We start from the raw sequence: 18,139 nt of genomic DNA, 5'->3' as shown, positions 1-18,139 counted from the left end.
CTGAGTATAAAAAGAGACACTCAGTAAAACCAGAGTCTATTCTTCAAGTGTCACAACTAGCCATCGCATAACAAAGTAGAATATATTGTGTAAGAAGAAATAGAGGAATGTAAGAGATATTTTAAGAGGCCCAATAAAACATCAGAGTGGGAGAGTGTAGACTGCATTAAAGTCAGTAAACAGTCATGGCAGAGTGGACCACTTTTCAATGTGAAGGGAACCTGATTTAGTGACTGATGACTGTACGATTCGAATCCCATTGGAATGAAGTTAGCTGCTACTTTTGCCAAATTCTAAATCTTTTGGTTCTCCTTGAGAACCGGTCCTTGAAATTTAACAGATTATTTTTGTTAGTATTTTGCCAATAGCTCTTTGAGGTGCTGAAGCCATCCGTCTTCCTCAGTATCCAGCGCTGCGGGACTCGGTATAGTGCTGCTGGCTTAGAGCTCTGGGAGGAGGAATTCGGGCTCCGGCTGCCCTGCTCGACTGGGGACAGTTCATCACACGGGTTGCCAGGGCTGTGTAGTCATCCCCTGTCTCCACAGAGACTCAAAGCCGAGGAAGCTGTCAGGAGTAAACTTTGTTCAGATGTGAACCACTGAGCTGCTCGTCTTACTTGCGAGAGGGAGACAAGGCCATTGTCACAGGGCTCCTTCTTGGCAGTGTGGAAGGATGACTACAACAGCAGGGCTTCCAAAATGTTTTCTGCCAAGAACTGGATTGGATTTCTGCTTCCTCAGCCGCAAAATGTCCCCAGCATCTTAGCCCCAAATCATCAGTGCCCTTTGCCGTCAGTCTGCTCAACCTGGACACTTTCTTATCTTTCTTTGCTCGCCACCCTCATCATTATTGTTTGCTTTTTGTTAGCTAAACTCTCAAAGCTTTTGATTCCTAATATCTTACCTTTTTTTTCCCAGACAAGCAGGAGATAGGAAGCAACATTATCATCCTTGATTACATTCTCTCCCTTTGGAGAAGAATGAAAATCCCTGGTTTTTGGTTTGGGGTGCCGTTTATAGACTATTTCCTTGGAGTATAAAAATGCTATGTGTATTTTATTTTTTTAAAAATTTAATTTATTTAGTTTTGGCTGCGTTGGGTCTTCGTTGCCGCGCGTGGGCTTTCTCTCTTGTTGCAGCGAGCTGGGGCTACTCTTCGTTGGCGGTGCACGGGTTTCTCATTGCGGTGGCTTCTCTTATTGCGGAGCACGGGCTCTAGGTGCGCGGGCTTCAGTAGTTGTGGCACGCGAGCCCAGTAGTTGCGGTGCGTGGGCTCTAGGGCACGTGGGGCTTCAGTAGTTGTGGCGCACGGGCTTAGTTGCTCCGCGGCATGTGGGATCTTCCCAGACCAGGGCTGGAACCTGTGTCCCCTGCATTGGCAGGTGGATTCTTAACCACTGCGCCACCAGGGAAGTCCCAAAAACGCTATGTGTATTTTGTATTGGCATGTATTAGCATGCTGGTGTTGTAATATCATTGACCTTGGCAACATTACGTAACTGTTTTGAACTTCAGTTTCTCCATTTGAGAAATGGGGATAAAATGACTAATTTATAGGGTTTCTAGGAGGACTAAAGAGATTGCAGAGGAGGAAATGCCTAGTACAGTACCTAACACATACCAGATGTACAATAAATGATTATTTAAAACAAATCAATACAATCTAAGCAGGACCAGTTCTATTTCAGTAAGGGGAGCTCTTGGAGAATGGTGAGACATGAAAAGAGAAATGACCAAGCTTTGTAGAGAGTTGTGTCCTCAGTCTGGTGCAGAGTATAAGACTTAGGGGCACATGTGGAAGTAAAGAGGCAGGAGTTTGTGGTAAAAGGTAGAAAGTGGTGAACTGCATGCAAACGTGAAGTCAGTCATTTCAGAAAGGTCACTATGTCAGTAATTTAATAGCATTTGTCCAAATCACCGTACTTTTATGCATAAACAAATGGGAATAAAACTATTCCTCGTAATAACTGATGATGTAAGAGGCAATGTGATGTCAGGCAGATTGGCCTGAAAGCCAGAAGTTCTGGGCTCGTGTTCATTTCACTTAATTGGCTCATGGTCTCAGACTTCTTAGCTTTTCTGAGTCTTCCCTTCAACCTCCATAAAATGGTGGTAATAATGCTTTTCTTATTTCCCCCCTGCTGGTTTACTGTAAGGATCGGAGATGTTTTTAAAAGTACTGCCCAAACAACATATGGGTTGTTTTTGATTTAGTAGTAAGAGCCGGATGGGTTGCTGAAGAATTTTCAGGCTCTTGTCCTCTTTGAGGTGAATACAAAGTAAAGGCAGCAAGAATGGGGGCTCATGTATCTGTAACTTCCTGTATCCGGCTCTTCCAGACCACGTTTTGTAGGTAACCTCTGCTGAGCCCATTTTGCTGCTCACTTTGCCTGGCCTTTGCCATCCCTTGGCCCCAGAGCAGTTCAAGGATGGGTTGTGACAGGAGTACCGGGGATCTCGCAGCAACAGCTGGACACGCTCTTGGAGACTCCTGTGTTCGTGCGCTTGGTGTGACTGCCTGGACCACTTACATCCTCTTTCCGTTGTTTGTCCCTGTCTGTTTGCTGCTGATGGCTATAGCAGTAGCATCTTTTAGCGTCTTGCTCAAGGATTTCTGACGCTTCTGAAAGTTTTTTCTCCTCACTCTGCTACGCAAACACAAGAGATAAGAAACTAGGCTAGAAGATAGAAGCTGGGTTTGATGATCAGTAAAAGGAGATAAGTTCCTTGACTTGCAGTATCCAGCCTCTTCCCAGACAGTCATGCAGTGTGGGTTGTAATGTAACCATTCTCTCTTTGTGTTTCCAGGGAGTCGACGAGTTGAAGATGAAGCCCAGAGCGGAGTGCTGTTCCCCCAAGTTCTGGCTGGTGCTGGCTGTCCTGGCCGTGTCAGGCAGCAGAGCTCGTTCTCAGAAGAGCCCGCCCAGCATTGGCATTGCCGTCATCCTCGTGGGCACTTCAGACGAGGTGGCCATCAAGGATGCCCACGAGAAAGATGATTTCCACCATCTCTCGGTGGTGCCCCGTGTGGAGCTGGTAGCCATGAATGAGACGGACCCAAAGAGCATCATAACCCGCATCTGTGATCTCATGTCTGACCGGAAGGTCCAGGGGGTGGTGTTTGCTGACGACACAGACCAGGAAGCCATCGCCCAGATCCTTGACTTCATTTCAGCCCAGACTCTCACCCCCATCCTGGGTATCCACGGGGGCTCCTCGATGATAATGGCAGACAAGGTAAAAGGGGGCCGTGGTGAGAAGAGCCTGGGGGGTGGTATGTACTGAGAACTAAATGATGCATTTGTTTGAATGCCAAACTCGATTATGAAAGATGGAGGTAACCAGATGGTAACCAGAGGTAACCAGAATGCACTGAGTGAATGGCTAGACCAGGAGCTAGCCTAATGCTTTGGAGTTGAAAGGGAGGGGAAGATGCTGGTATCTAGAAGCTCCTTTTGTTTGGAACAGGTCTGTGTGTCCATTTGTTTGTAAATGGATTCACTGAAATGACTAAGAGATGTTGAAGGTTGTAGCTCAGTGATACAGTTTCTTCAAATACGTGTATGAATACCTCCTTCAAAACTTTAGAAAAGGTGTGCTCTATTCTTCCTTGATAATACATGTTCTCCCCCCATACCAGTTTCAAGAATATAAAAAGCAAGATTCCCTGAGGCAGATAATTTGTCTCCTTGAAGATTCAGATGTCCTAGAGAAGTACTTCTTGCTAAGGTGTCCAGGCTCAACACGCATCCCATCTGCACATGTGAACGGATTTTAATCCATAGAACCAGTTGCAGCTGTGTTTTCCCCAGGCTTAGATTTGAAGGCAGTGGTTCTTAACCTTGACTGCACATTGGAATCACCTGAAGAGCTTTCAGCACAACCAATGCCTGGGTCCCACCCCCAGAGGTTCTGGAGCACAGCCTAGGCTTTAAGAGTTTTAAAAGCTCCACAGGTGATTCTCGTGTGCAATTAAGGCTGAGAACCACTGCTTTAAGGCCGCAAATAAATCATAGTCTCTCCTACATTAATATTAGATTGTCACATGACAAAGTAATTATCATGTGACATCGATGCTTATTCTCTGACTGCAGGAAAAAGTGTTTTGTCTGTAGTTATGTTTTGTTTTTACATTTTTCACTTATTCGGTTATTTTTCCTTGCTTTGTACAGTGATTATTGCTTATTGCTTAAGTGCAGTACTTTTCATATACATATCATCTTTGCAGTCATTCATATCTTAGAATGATTCATTTCACAAATGCAATATTTGTTTTGCATCACTTTGGGTTTCTTAAATTGTTTCTACTTTTGCATTGTCATCTTATACTTCTTAATGTCACTTGCAAAACCGCCTTCAGTGTTGTACTGAAAAGACGTGCTGTGGGCTTAATGATGTTTGCAAACACCTCAAAACCTAGCACAGACGCCACAAGCGTGCTACTTGGCCAGTGGAGAACCACCAGGCCACAGGGCTTAACGGAGTAAAGTAAGCTGGCGTGATCACTATCGCCATCTGTCGGCAGCAGGCAGAGATGACTCATGTCTGTTCAGGAGCTTCCTTTGTTCAGTCTAGGAAAAGTCAAGTGGAGAGTACTAAGTGGAGGAACTTCACGCTTTCAGCAGCATATGAGAAGGCTGTTGTCCCATTCGCATGGGTAAAGGCACAGGTAAGGATGTTAGAAAAAATGCTGCCCCGAGGAGCCCATGCTAAGGGAAGTGGGATAAACTTGAATAGAACGGAAAATATAGGTGGACTATGGCAAAACCTAATGAGTTTTTGCTTCAGGTAGATTTTTTTAAACATCATTGCCCTTAGCAAAGTATATTATATTTTAGCAGTGGTATTTTGAGGGCACAATTTGCCTGGAAAGAATGCCAAGATGGAGGAGCCCAGTTTTTGAATCATAAATAAATGCAAACTTACCTTGAGAGCAAGTCAGGTGAAAATGATTGATTGATTGATTGATATAGCGTCTATGGACTCCTGCGCAGCCTGTTATTTCAGGCTCACCCCTCCCCCCATCCCAGTGTAAAAGGTTGTTGGCTAAACTGGTTGGTTGCTTCTCTGTTGTGTCTCTTACAAATGCATAATAACAATATAATACTATGAAGAATGACGCAGACCACGTGGAGAGACTGGGCTCTTTTGTTCAGTGATGTATCCTAGGTGCTTCAGAGGGTTTACCATGTGCTGGGAGCATACTGCTTTGCCTGCACTATCTTAGTTAATACTCTTAACAGCCCAGTGAGCTAAGTGGTATTACTTATCTCCATTTAGCAGATGGGGAAGCTGAGGCTCAGAAAGGTTAAATAACATCCCAAGTTATGCTGCTAGGAAGTGGCGTCCAGGACTGGTTGCTGGCTCCGCAGACCATGTGCTTGATTGCCTCTCAAGCAAATGGAGAGGCGGGTTAAGGTCTCTCATACCTTCCTCTTCTTTACTTTCTCCTCTGTTACATAGCACTGTGGTGAATGTTATCTGCCTAAAAGTGATGCATCACTTGATTCATTATGGCAATACCGGAATCTGACTAGAGGAGAGGATTAATGAGCTGTGAAATGGTGGAGGCTTAGGTGTAGCCTAATTCTGTAGGGGACCCCTTGGCTGCCAGTTCCAGGGGTCAAATGGAGGATGGAAGCCAGTGAGGGGGATTTTTCCGGGTCATTGTAACGAGATCCCCCTCTGGTCTCCTCCCCCTTCCCCCTCCCCCCACTGCAACCACACCCCAATGTCCCATCTTATCTTTTTCTCTCTCCATCAAAAAAAGGAGGTAGGCAATGATTGTTAGGCACTTTGCTAAAATGGCCTAAATAATATCTAACTGACTTTGGACCTGAAAAGAAGAGTTACTGAAAGGTAGGTAGAAAGAGGAGAAAGAAGAAAGAAGCAAGCAGGAGGTCCTGGTGCCACAGAAGCGGGAGGGTGGAAGGCTCAGTCACGGGGTGGGAGGCCTGGATGGGTGGGGGGCGGCTGCAGGGGCCGGGTCGGGCAGCAGGAGGATCTGCCCTCCCGACCTCCGGGGTCCAGAGGGCAGCAGCACTGAGGTGCCGGGCAGCTGTGCAGAGGGACGTTCACAGGCCTGAAGGACCAGCCGGAAGGCAAATGAAAAGAGTCCCCCAGAAATCAGAGAAATAAGCTTTGGGGGCAAGTTTCAAAAATAAAACACCTCAAATTCTAAGGCCAGCTTTTTTATTTTTTGATAGAAGTTATTTTTAGTACCATGACGGTATTTTACCAACATAGAATGGGGACACAGAGTGTGACAACTCTGAATCAACTACGGGGCAATAGGACAACACGTTTGAAAGCAGAACTAATGCAGAAAATCTAAGAAATACAGCTTTGCTGTGTTTAAGGCATAGTCTTGAAGGTATAGTCGCCACCTGAAGGATGGTGAATAAACCTTCCATTTTGCTTCCTCCTTCTACGAGGTAGGTAATTGCCACTCTGTTTTGACTCAATTGTTTTTTGTTTGTTTGTTTCAAATAAAACTTATTAAGTATCCTTGTGGAGGATTGGTTTACAGGGAGGAAATTCCCGATTCAAGGAGTTCGTGATGGAGGAAAGGTAGCACAGTTAGTTGCAGAGACTTTTTGGCAAAAGTAGGGAGACATAGTTCAGCATCTGATCAAATAGATTACGCTCACTTTTTTGCATATGCTAATTAATCAGTACAAACATTAATTAGTCTTCACTTTCCCATTGAGGAAATGCACCTTGTGCCACGGCAGAAAGAAACATGGGAGCTGATAGAGCAGAGCTGTTCTAAGCTCAGAATTCGGACTCAGAGCAGTTTTAACCATCATTTCCTAGATGTGGGGATCTGGACAACTTACCAAACCACTTATGCTAAACCTTGGTTTTCTTGTCTGTACCATGGGGATAATCATATATCCATTATAGGGTTGTTGAAGATTAAATGAAGTAATACAGAGCAGGTGCTTCACTAAGTGTCCAGCACAGCCTTCAGTAGGCTGAGCTGAAGGTTGTATGGAGCAGTTTGAAGAAAAGGAGAAGGCTTCATGATACAGGAGAAGCATGGAAATGAAATAGAATCACAGCCAAATATAGAGGCACTTCAGAACTGGAGACCAACCAAGAAGGGAGCTCAGGTGAAAACCAGGGGAAGGGCTCTGAACTGTGGTGGGAGCTTTGGTCTTGTCCCACCAGGGAGGCCGAGGCTCATTGGTGGCATAGACGCTCCAGGGCCAAAAAAGGGCACATTCAGTTAAGGAAGAACTCGAACAAGGAAAGAACTGCTCGCGCTTGTTGCAGAAGACCGTTTAGAACAGTAACGGGGCCCATTGAAAAATGTATGAGGTGATTTTTGGCAGTTCCCCACCGAGTATTAAGAGTCTATTTTATTTTGCCTTGTTATAATTGCTTTTATTCTTCCTGAGATCCTGGATTAGGATGCTCGTCAGAATCCAAATGATGAACTAAAGTGAGACATACTTTCATTTCTTTCCTGGAGGTTTCTCTGCTGATTTGCTGAAATCTTTCTTGGGTTTTCAGATTTTAGCTCAGAGAGGTTAAGTAACTAATCCAAGATATTACAGCTTACGAGCAATGGGACTGGATTCAGATCCCAGAAGTACCTATTTTGAAGCCTGTGCTTTCTATTTATGCAATTCTGCCCCACAAAGCACTGCTCTAAGAATTGTAAGTCCTGTGTTTCAGTCTCCATTCTCAGGAGCTTTGGAAATTTAGGCAAACAAATCACTTCAGCTGCATGATACTCGGTTTCTAGTTTATAAGTGTTAAATTTTGTTTTCTGCCCTACCCACTTTACAACATTTTGAAGATAAAATAAAATAAAATAGTTGGAAAAATGCTGGGCAAACAGATACTTTAGGTGAGGTAATTAAAAAGTGGGGATAGGGATTGACAGTCATTGAAAACTATCTTGTCACTAGCATTAGGGCCAATGAAAATGGCTTGGGTAGGTGGTAGGAAGGAATACAGAAAGTGGAAGTTACAGTAGGATCAGGCAAAAGGATGGAAGACCCAAGCTTTAATGCTGCAAAAATGGAAGAGAGAAGGTGTGCTGAGTAAAGGGTCAGGGTCTGGAAATAGATCAGAGTGATCTTCACTCTGTTGATCGGAGTGGAGTACAGCAGCTAAGACATGTGTCGTGCTCCTTATCTTGTTCCTCCCTAAAGGACAGGTGAAAATATTCTTATTCTGGCATCTGTTGCTATGATTCTTTCATTTCTAAATTTATTGGGTGAGAATTAATACTTTTACTAGCACTCTAATTTTCTGTGCAGAAAGCCATGTTTTGGAATCCAGCTGGGGCCAGCAGGATGGCCCTTACACTCCTTTGGCCCCATCTTCTCTCACTCTCCCCCTGCCCCCTACTCCCCGCCCGCCGCCTCGACACCTAATGGCAATATGTTTGGAGACAGTAGTTGAGCTAGCGGTGGAGTGTGACCCTGTAAATAGTCTAACTGCCTTCCGTCTGCTCATGTGGGTTTCCATAGCCAACATAATCTTGAAACCAAGATGGCCATGCTATTCATATCCCACTCTATGCTTCTTCCCGAATTTGGGGTGACTTTGAGGTTTTTTTAACCTTGCTTCTTAGTTGTTTGTGATATGGTGTTTCTTGGGACAGCATACTTCAAGAGCAAACTGTGGTGTTAGAACATTTTTTGGTGATGAGCAGAGTTAAGTCATAGAGGTGGGAGAGGCAAGACAGTAACAAAGCTGCTATCATATGCCAACGCTGTGCCAGGCATGATGTTAGTGAGCATTTTAATCCTTAAGCAGTCCTGTGAGACGAGTAGCATTATTTCATTTGATGGGGAAAATAAATCAGAGAGAGTTTACGTATCGTGGCCAAAGTCGCATAGCTAGAAACATAGTGGGCCTGGGATCTGAGTCTTTTTTTTTAAGTTTTTCCGCTGACTTTAAAACTTCCAGTCCCCACACTGAGGAAGTCAGAAAAAAGCCAGGATAGAATCATCTGGGGGCCTGGGGGTCCGTTACTCCTCTCCCGTTTTTCCTACTTCCTTGAACTATACTTTGGGGGAAGGCGAGTGGGCAGTTCTCCCTGAGACACCATAGACGTTGCGGTGGTGCTGCCTTCAAGCCTGTGTGGATTCCAGTACTATCCACCTGCGTCTCGTTGGCCAGCGTATCTGCTCTTTTCCAGTTGGAGCTGGGATTTGCTTTCAAGAGACCGGCCACTTGAAGTCCAGGTGCAGTTTTAATGCCTGGAAAAACTGAGGCTCCAGAAATCGCTTTAGGCATTCACAGAAATTAAGGTGCTTGTTGCTAGAAAGTAACGCGTGAGCCATCACTTCTCACGCGGCTGGCTGGAGGTGATGGTGTGTCTGTGGCAGGAAGGAGGTGACATCACGTGGAGGGAAGGCGGGCTGTGTCGCCCGGAGGCTCAGGCTCTGCGCATTCCCAGTCATGTGACTGTAGCTGTGTTCCTTAAACACTCTTAGCCTCCGGTTTTCCATTTGTAAAATGGGGACAGAAATAACACCTGGCTCTTAGTGGGTTTTACCAAGCCTTCTGAAGCAGCGTGCCCAGTGCTTGGTAAACAGTAGGGCCTCAGTATACGTCTGCCTTGTGTTTTCCTACACCAGACCTTACCTAAATCATTTGAAGAAAATGGGATTCTACTGTTTTCCCATGAACCCAAAGAGAGGAGCTTGGGATGTCAGTGCCCTTCGTTTTAAGCCTGGTGGCTCAGCTGCAGCTCCGTGGGTTCCACCTCTGCGGCCACGCAGTTACTGACTGTGCCCCGATCAGGACATATCACGATTTTCAAAGCAGAGACATACAGTGATTTCAATAAACTGATACACATAGGATGTAAGCAATGAAGATAAGCCAAGAACGTTAGAAAAGAAAGCAGAGCAGAATTAAATAGTCTTTGAATCCAGGGTTACTCATGGATTTGTCAGTGTTGATATAAAAGAAAAAGTGAGCAATGAGATGAGGGGAATATTAAAAGTACTAGGTAGGAAGTAGTAATATGTTATAGACATAGGAAGGCACTTAATTTACTAAATGTCATCAGCCAGTTTTTAATCTTTTTAATTTTCTTGGCCTCACCGTGCGGCTTGCAGGATCTTAGTTCCCCGACCAGGGATTGAACCCGCACCCTCGGCAATGAGAGCGTGGAGTCCTAACCACTGGACCGCCAGGGAATTCCCTCACCAGCCAGTTTTTAATAGATTACACTGATATTGCTGAAAAACTCCTTGGATTCTGATTTATACACCAAGAATGTATTTTCATTCCCCTTTCTGAGACTTCTGTGATTCCATCTTTTTGCCTCATTCTTAGGCTTTATATCTATATTTTATTCAACATTTTATATATGTACCTATTTTAATTAATTTTTATTGGAGTATAGTTGCTTTACAATATTGTGTTAGCTTCTACTGCACAGCAAAATGAATCAGCCATACATATACATATATCCCCTCCCTTTTGGATTTCCCTCCCATTTAGGTCACCACAGTGCATTAAGTAGAGTTCTCTGTGCTATACAGTATGTTCCCCTCAGTTGTCTATTTTATACATAATGTCAGTAGTGTATATGTGTCAATCCCAATCTCCCAGTTCCTCACACCCCACCTCTTTCCCCCTTGGTATCCATACATTTGTTCTCTACATCTGTTCTCTACATCTGTTCTCTATTTCTGCTTTGCAAACAAGGTCATCTATACCATTATTCTAGATTCCAATATATATGTGTTAATATATGATATTTGTTTTTCTCTTTCTGACTTACTTCACTCTGTATGATACTCTCTAGGTCCATCCACGTCTCTACAAACGACCCAGTTTTGTTCCGTTTTATGGCTGAGTAATATTCTGTTATATATATATGTACCACATCTTCTTTATCCATTCCTCTGTTGATGGACATTTAGGTTGCTTCCATGTCCTGGCTATTGTACATAGTGCTGCTGTGAACATTGGGGTGCATGTGTCTTCTTGAATTATGATTTTCTCTGGGTATATGCCCAGAAGTGGGATTGCTGGGTCATATGGTAGTTCTATTTTTAGTTTTTTAAGGAACCTCCATACTGTTTTCCATAGTGGCTGTATCAATTGATATTCCCCAACGTTATATTTTGATTCTGTGGCTTAAGGGTTCACCATGTATGAGAGTAATGTTCAAGGCTAGTTTTATTCCATTTTTCTGAAGACAAAATACCTTACTGCTACTATTCTATTTCACAGGGACAAAGAACACCCGAGTTTATTATGGGTTGTTAGGAGGTTACAATGAGAAAGAGAACTAACACTGATCATTTACTTTTGTCAGGCTCTGAGCTGGTCACCTTAATATGAGCTTCATTTATATGTTGCTTCATTTAATTCTTTCCTTGCCTTTATAAGGCACGCATTTTGTCTGTATTTCACAGATGAGGAAACTGTAGATCAGAGAGGCTGTTTTGCCCAAGATGTTTAGGTATTGATTGCTCACGATGGCTTAAACCAATAGGTGCTTATTGGTGTCTCAGCACAAGCTTCCTGGAGTTGGGGACCGCTGGGGCTGGGGCAGTGACACGGTGAGGTCAGGGCTGACCTCTGGGGTTTTCTTGACATTTTGGTAATTGTTGTCCTGCCCCATACCCAAAGCAGGGAAAGCCAGGGGGTGGGTATGATTAGATCAGGAAAAGTCTTCCCCATATCCTTGATCTCATGACCCCAAATCATGTCACATGGCCACCCCTTTGGGGGTTGCAGGCTCTCTGGTGGAGGTGGCAAGGGGACAAGCGTTGGGACCAACTTTGAGGTTAGTCAACAGGCAGTGTCTCTCAAAGGAAGGAAGTGATGACCTAGGAATTCAACCAATGTTTGTGTGACTCTAAAGCTCAACATCTCTCATGTGAAATTTCTCCTGCTTTACACCAAACTCTGCTTTTGTGCCCTTGGTCCAGTCGCCTCACATGTCGTCCAGGACTTTGGCTCACCAGTTATGTCCTTTTTCTCCTTAATTATCAACTTATTCCTCCCTGCTGGCATCTGCCTTACTAGCTTAGTGGTCCTCAGGAGATGTTTGGAAATGTACGGGGGGAGTTTTTTGGATGATGATAATGACTTGTCTGTGTGTGTGTGTGTGTGTGTGTGTGTGTGTGTATGTGTGTGTGTGTGTGTGTGTTTGCATGCACCCACTACTGGCACTTAGAACGCAGAGGCCAGCCGTGTTAAGTGTCCTGCAGTATACATGATAGTACCCACCAGTCAAGAATTGTCTTCCCCCAAATGTCAATTTTGCCCTCTTCGAACATGCTCAGATCACTCTCATATTCATAAATAAACAAACCTGAAAGCTTTCCTTGACCCTGGTTTTCCTCCCTCACTCTTTGTTTTCATAGTTAAATTCCTTAAATGCTCGTCAGAAATTGCTGTTTTCAATTCCTCGTCTTTCCCTTTATCCAAAATGCCAAATCCAAATGGGGTTTTCAAGTCGTTCGTGACCTTCTGTGGCACTGAACACCGTTGACCCTTTTAGTGCTATTACAAAAATTATGATGACAAGAGTCATTAGGTTTGTCACCGATTTGGTGACAGTGGGAATGAGGATGAGTAGAATTTGGAACATGGGTGGGTCACAGGAGTGGAAACGACCGGTAAGCAGTTGGATCTGGGACTGGAGGTAAAGAGAGTGGTCTGGGCTGGAAGTTAAGAGATGAGCCTCATTAGGATGGAGAGGGTCGTTGAAACCAGGAGGGTGGAGGAGAGGCTGAGAACGAACAAGGGGGACGAGGAGAGAAGTGTGTCCAGGACAGAACCCCCACTTGAGGGGTGAGAGGAGGGGGAGATGGGAAAGAGCTAAAGAAATTCTTAGATAAGAAGAGAAGAAGAACGAGAAGGAAAGAGAGGCTTATCTAAAGCAGGAAGGAGCAGCTGCCCAGTCTGGGGGTCCACCCCGGCCACTCGCTTCCCCTCAGGACAGTTATGCCAACGGTAGAGAAGCCTTGTTGCGGATCCCGTCCCCTCCGTGCACTGCAGTGACCTCAGCGGCACTTCTGCCCTCTTGTCCTCCCCGCCACGTGGCAGCTTACCTGTGTGGTTCTTTAGGAACGCAAATCTGATCGTTACACTTTCACTTAAAACTCCACACCGGCTTCCCGCAGCTGAGACTAGGACATCCTCTCTGATGTGGTCCCAGGCCACCTCTCCAGGATTTTCCCTTCACCTCCCCGCCCTTGAACAGCAATGTGAGGTCACGCTAAATCAGTCACCGCTCCTGGTCTGGTCCTGACTGTTTTACGTCTCTGGGCCTTGGTCAGTGCCTCTTCCTCCTTTGTCCACCCAGAAGCACCTACTCACTTTCCAAGAGAAATCGTGGCACTTCTGTGAACCCTTTTCTGACTCCCATCTTCACAGAATTTACTAGTTCTTTTTTTTTTTTTTTTTTTTTTTGCACTTCACCTGTGCTCTATTTAAGCTTTTATTATAACCCATCCTGTTTACTTATCCATCTCATTTGCTGTACAGCGGGCTCCTTGTGGGCCAGGCCATGCTTTACTGACTTTTGTGTTCCCAGCACATGCCATAATGTCGGGTGCATAGTAACAGTCAACTGTTACTACACAATTAGCAACTGTTAAAATGTACACTCTATATACACACTCTAGTGGGTTGAATGGTGGCCCCGAAACGATACTTCAGTGTCCTAACTCCTGGACCCTGTGAATATGACCTCATTTGAAAAAAGGATCTTTACAGATGTAGTTAAGGATCTTATGATGAGATCATCTTGGATTAGCCAAGTGGGCCCTAAATCCAGTGACAAATGTCCTTCTAAGAGGTAGAAGAGGAGAAGACCTCTACACAAAGGGGAAGTCCTTGAAAGAGGCAGATGCTGGAGTTATTTAGCCACAAGCCAAGGAAGCCACCAGAAACCTGGAAGAGGCAAAGGAAGATTCTCCCCTGGAGCCTTTAGAGGGAACATGACCCTGCCGACTCTCGATTTCAGGCTCCAGCCTCCAGAACTCTGAGAAAAGAAATTTCTGTTGTTTTAAGCCACCAAGTATGTGATACAACTGTTACAGCAGCCCTAGGGAAGTAACAACACTCACACGGCAGTTAAGAGGGGCGCTCTGGAATCTCAGTGCCTAGATTGTTTCCTGGCTCCACTGTTTACTGTGTGACCTTTGGCAAATAACCTGACTTCTCTGAATCTTAGTTTCCTCGTCTATACAATGGTGGTAAAAATAGACCCTGTTTCTTAAGGTTATTAAGTAAAGTTATTAAAAGTGCTTAGAAAAGGCCTGGCAAATAGCAGGAATCAGTAAGAGTGGGTCTGTGAGAGGTTTTCAGTGTCTCCATTGAATAAATGAATGAGTGAGGGAGTGATGTGAATAGAAGCGCAAGCCGTCCACGGCAGGATCTGAACTCACCTAGCTCCTGGCTTGCGTATTCTGGACCTCCGGAGCCTGGGACAGTGCTGAGAGGGGAGGTGTCAGAGTTAGTCAGCTGTTCTTTGGTGGAACTTAAGGGCAGTGAGGCTTGTTTTTTAGCATCCCTTTCTGTCCTCCTCTCTCCTTGGGTTTGGTTTTGCTTCTCTGTTTTGTGTACCTGTGCGTGTGCATGTGTGTGTGTGTGTGTGTGTGTGTGTGTTTGCCGCTGCCATTAGTTGCCTGTATCTTTCTCTTGTCCAGTCCTCAGGATGGGGCATCTCACCTAAGGCTGCCCTCCTAATCCAATGTCAAGCTTTCAGATTTTTCTTTTTCCCTCCCCTCAAATAAAAGCTCCTGTTTCTTTTCCCTTTATCCCCTTTCATGTCATACTTTTCATAGTCCTTATCACAATTGTAATGAATTATAATCGTTTTTTATTAGCCATCTGTCCTGCTAGACTACAAGCTTCATGAGGGCAGGGGCTATGTCTTTTGCATTTTTGTGTCTGCAGAACCTAACATATAGCTTGGCGCATAGTAAGCCCTTAATGCATACTTATTTAATATATGGGTAGATTATTGCTTCAGTGCAGCAGATGTTAGTAGCAATTAAGAGAAAAGTATCTTAAACCCAAGTAAAAATGGACGGTAGGATTAATCTCTGGTTACTGGCGAGTACCTTCCTTATCTCTCTCCAGGCTGCTATCTCCCTCACCCTTCCCTTCTTCACCTCTGCCAGATACCAGCAGTCAACACCTTGGCACTCACAGCCACTTAATTTCCAGCAGACAGTCATGGCAAGAGGGCAGTCTCAGGTTAGGGGTGCATTCTGAGGTAGCAGAGCAAAGCTTTTATCATGCAAAGCAGATGGGAGCCGGTGATAATCTTGACTTTATTAGCCTTCTTTCAAAGGAGGAAGCAGAAAGAAATAAACATTTTTTAAAAAGTTTTGAAAGATAAACATATGCAATTCATGTGACATGCTAATCAGCCAGGTAGCACCAATGAACTTTAATCAATGCAATTAAGTTTCCAAAGGTACTAGCAAGAGATTTTGAAACTTCCTTTAGCAAACAACAGCCTTTCTCATTGATTTATTCATTCATTCAAAAAATATTTATTAAGTATCTACTAGGTGTCAGGAACTGTTCAAGGTCTTGGAAATCTAGTCCATAAGAGAGGCATGCCCTCATGGTACAATGACTGACAATAAACAAACACATAAAGTAAACAGTATTATTTTAGGCAGTGGTAAATGTTTTAATGAAAACAGCAGGGAGGGATATTGTGGGCTATGTTAGGATTGTCAGGGAAGGTCTCTGAGGATGTGGCACTTGGCATTTGTGTGAAAAGGATCCAGAAGGATGAAAATCTGAGTAGCAGCCTTTTGGCAGAGAGAACAGCAGGTGCAAAAGCCTCGAAGGGTGGGCACGTTTTTTGTTGTTTGATGAGTGGCCGGAAGGTCGGTAGAGCTGGAGGGGGATGGGCATGGGGGCAAAGGTAGGAGCTGAGGTTGAAAGGTACTGTGAGATAGATCTTGGAGGGCCTGAGAGCCTTGGTACAAAGTTGGGTATTTTTCAGTTCATTCTAGAAGGTGTAAGAAGGGAGTGATGTAACTTGACTTAGCATCTTTTCAGATGGGAGCAGTAGAGTGTGGTAGATGGGACATATACCTTGGAGCCAGTGTGAGTCTTGGCTCCATCTTTCAGAAGCTGAGTGACCTCTTGCCATGTTGTGTGACTTCTGTGATCTGTTTTCTCTCACCTCTGTGATAGGGTTAATGCTCATTAACTTCAAAGAGCTATTATGAAATGAAATGAAATAACCTTTACAGGACTCATTACTCTGCCAGGAAGATGCCTGGTTTTACAAAATCGCTGCTATTATCATTTCTCGTAGTATTGAAATACAAATGCCTCTGGAATCGGGCGTCATTTTCTTTTGATATGTCTATGGATGATGCAGTTTTGTTGTTTTTACAAAGTTCGTTTACAAACTTGGGAGCAAAGTAGCCAAGCAACGGAGGAAGTTAGAACCATTGTCACTGGCTAAAGAGCTTCCTCTCCTTTTGAGTTTATGGAGTTCCCATGCATGGCCAGTTCCTGGACTTACATCTACATCACTGCAGCCTGATAGAATTTCCACTCTTTCCAAAGGGGGCTGATGGCACTGGGAACAGTGCCACAGGGAATGGAACAGCCAGGGCAAGATTTGATGGGGGGGTGAAGGGTGTGGGCATTGAGAGTGGGAGGTGGTGTAACAGCGCAGCCAGTGTCGCCCGCCTTCAACTGAGGATTCCTGGCACGCCCCCAAGACCACATGGCCAGCCGCCATGTGTCTTGGATGCATTCTGTTGCCTTGGCGACATGTTGTCCAGTGTTACAGAGAGCAGCAGCCTTCAGTCTTTCAGCATCACGTTGCCAGGACAACAGACAACTACAGCCAGGCTTCACTGTAGTTTCTCCATGCTGCTGCCCCCCGCCCCTCCCGCCGCCCCCCGCCCCCCCGCCGGCCCTAATTCCTGCTGCCCTCCACCTGCATTCTCGTGCCTTCCGCCTTCATAGATCCATGTCTGCATAGTCTTTCCAGCTCCCTCGAACACCTTTGCCTTTCGTTCTCTTGCCATTCCAGGGTTCTCATTGCTCACGTAAAAGCAAATATTGTAAATTCTCAGAAAATAAAGCTGTGTCGTATCATAAGTTGAGAGGGTCATGAGAAGGAAGGAACCAAAAAACATCAAGAAAAAGAGGGGAAAGGAGCTTGTTTTTGTAGTTCAGTTGTGCAGTGTATGATAGTGGTTCTTAAACTGACTGGAACTTAGAAGCAACAGAGGAATTTTAAGTTTTTATTATGATTTTAGAATACAGATTCTCTGATTCTATACCCAGTGATTCTGATTTAATAGGTTTGGAGTAAAGCCCCACTAATTTCACAGTTTTCACAAACATCCCCCAAGGGACTGGGAGACACAGCCAGGTTTGGGAACCACTGGTGAGTAGAACATGGCATGTTTTTAGGTTGTAAAGTATTGCGATGGGTCAGGATCTCTCCGCTGATCTTTCTTTTTGTACAGTGTATTCATGTGGTCCCCAATGCAATGTATTCATGTGGCTGCTTAATAACATTTAAGAAGGAGCAAGAGGGGTTGGAGAAGGATGAGAAGAAGCTAAAGGGGGTGAGGAGGAGAGGAAAGGAAGCTGGAAGGGAGGGAGCAGTGAATGCGGACATGATAAGGCGGGGCCGTGGAATTGGGACAATCAGCCATCATATGTCAGGCTCTACGGCCCTCGGCCCTGACTTTCAGCTGGAGTGCAGGCTCTTGTGTCCTGGTCTAGAAGTGATTATCATGCTCTTTTGGATGTGTTTTCCCTGGTTACTGAGAGACTGGGGAGGACTAGATCTGGAGTTTCAGAAGAAGTCAGCTTCATTCTCTTTCCCCGTTTAAAAAATACCAAGTGCCTCCTACAAGTTAGGGCTACACGTTAATATGAGATACTGCTTTAGCTACATTTAGCCAGTTTAACTCTCAAAGGAGCCCTAGGATTTAGGCAGTAGGATTGTTCTCCTTCTTTTCCAGATGAAGAAACTGAGCGTCAGAAAGGAAAGTAACTGGCCACGGTCACACGCTAGCAGTGGCAGTGTGGCAACGGGGACCCTCATCTGATGACAGTAACGCCCAGGGACTTCACCGGGGGGCTGCACTTGCCCTGGGTCACTGTCATGTTCTCGGTCTTCCTGGAACATCCAGTTTAGC

General features: G+C 44.9%; 1 protein-coding gene across 1 annotated transcript in view; it reads left to right on the top strand.

Annotated features, from left to right (window-relative positions):
• Window positions 1-18,139, top strand: part of GRIN2B (glutamate ionotropic receptor NMDA type subunit 2B) — a 697,821-nt gene that overhangs the window by 390,277 nt on the left and 289,405 nt on the right. Inside the window, exon 9 of the mRNA XM_082352572.1 lies at window positions 2,808-3,236. Coding sequence (XP_082208698.1) covers window positions 2,826-3,236 — 411 coding nt within the window. The 5' untranslated portion in view covers window positions 2,808-2,825. The remainder of the gene's footprint in view (window positions 1-2,807; window positions 3,237-18,139) is intronic.

Source organism: Balaenoptera borealis (assembly GCF_965194805.1).
Source record: "Balaenoptera borealis genome assembly, chromosome: 13".
Taxonomy (NCBI): Eukaryota; Metazoa; Chordata; class Mammalia; order Artiodactyla; family Balaenopteridae; genus Balaenoptera; species Balaenoptera borealis.
Note: the sequence above shows the minus strand (reverse complement) of the source record. Positions and strands in the feature narration are given on the sequence as shown.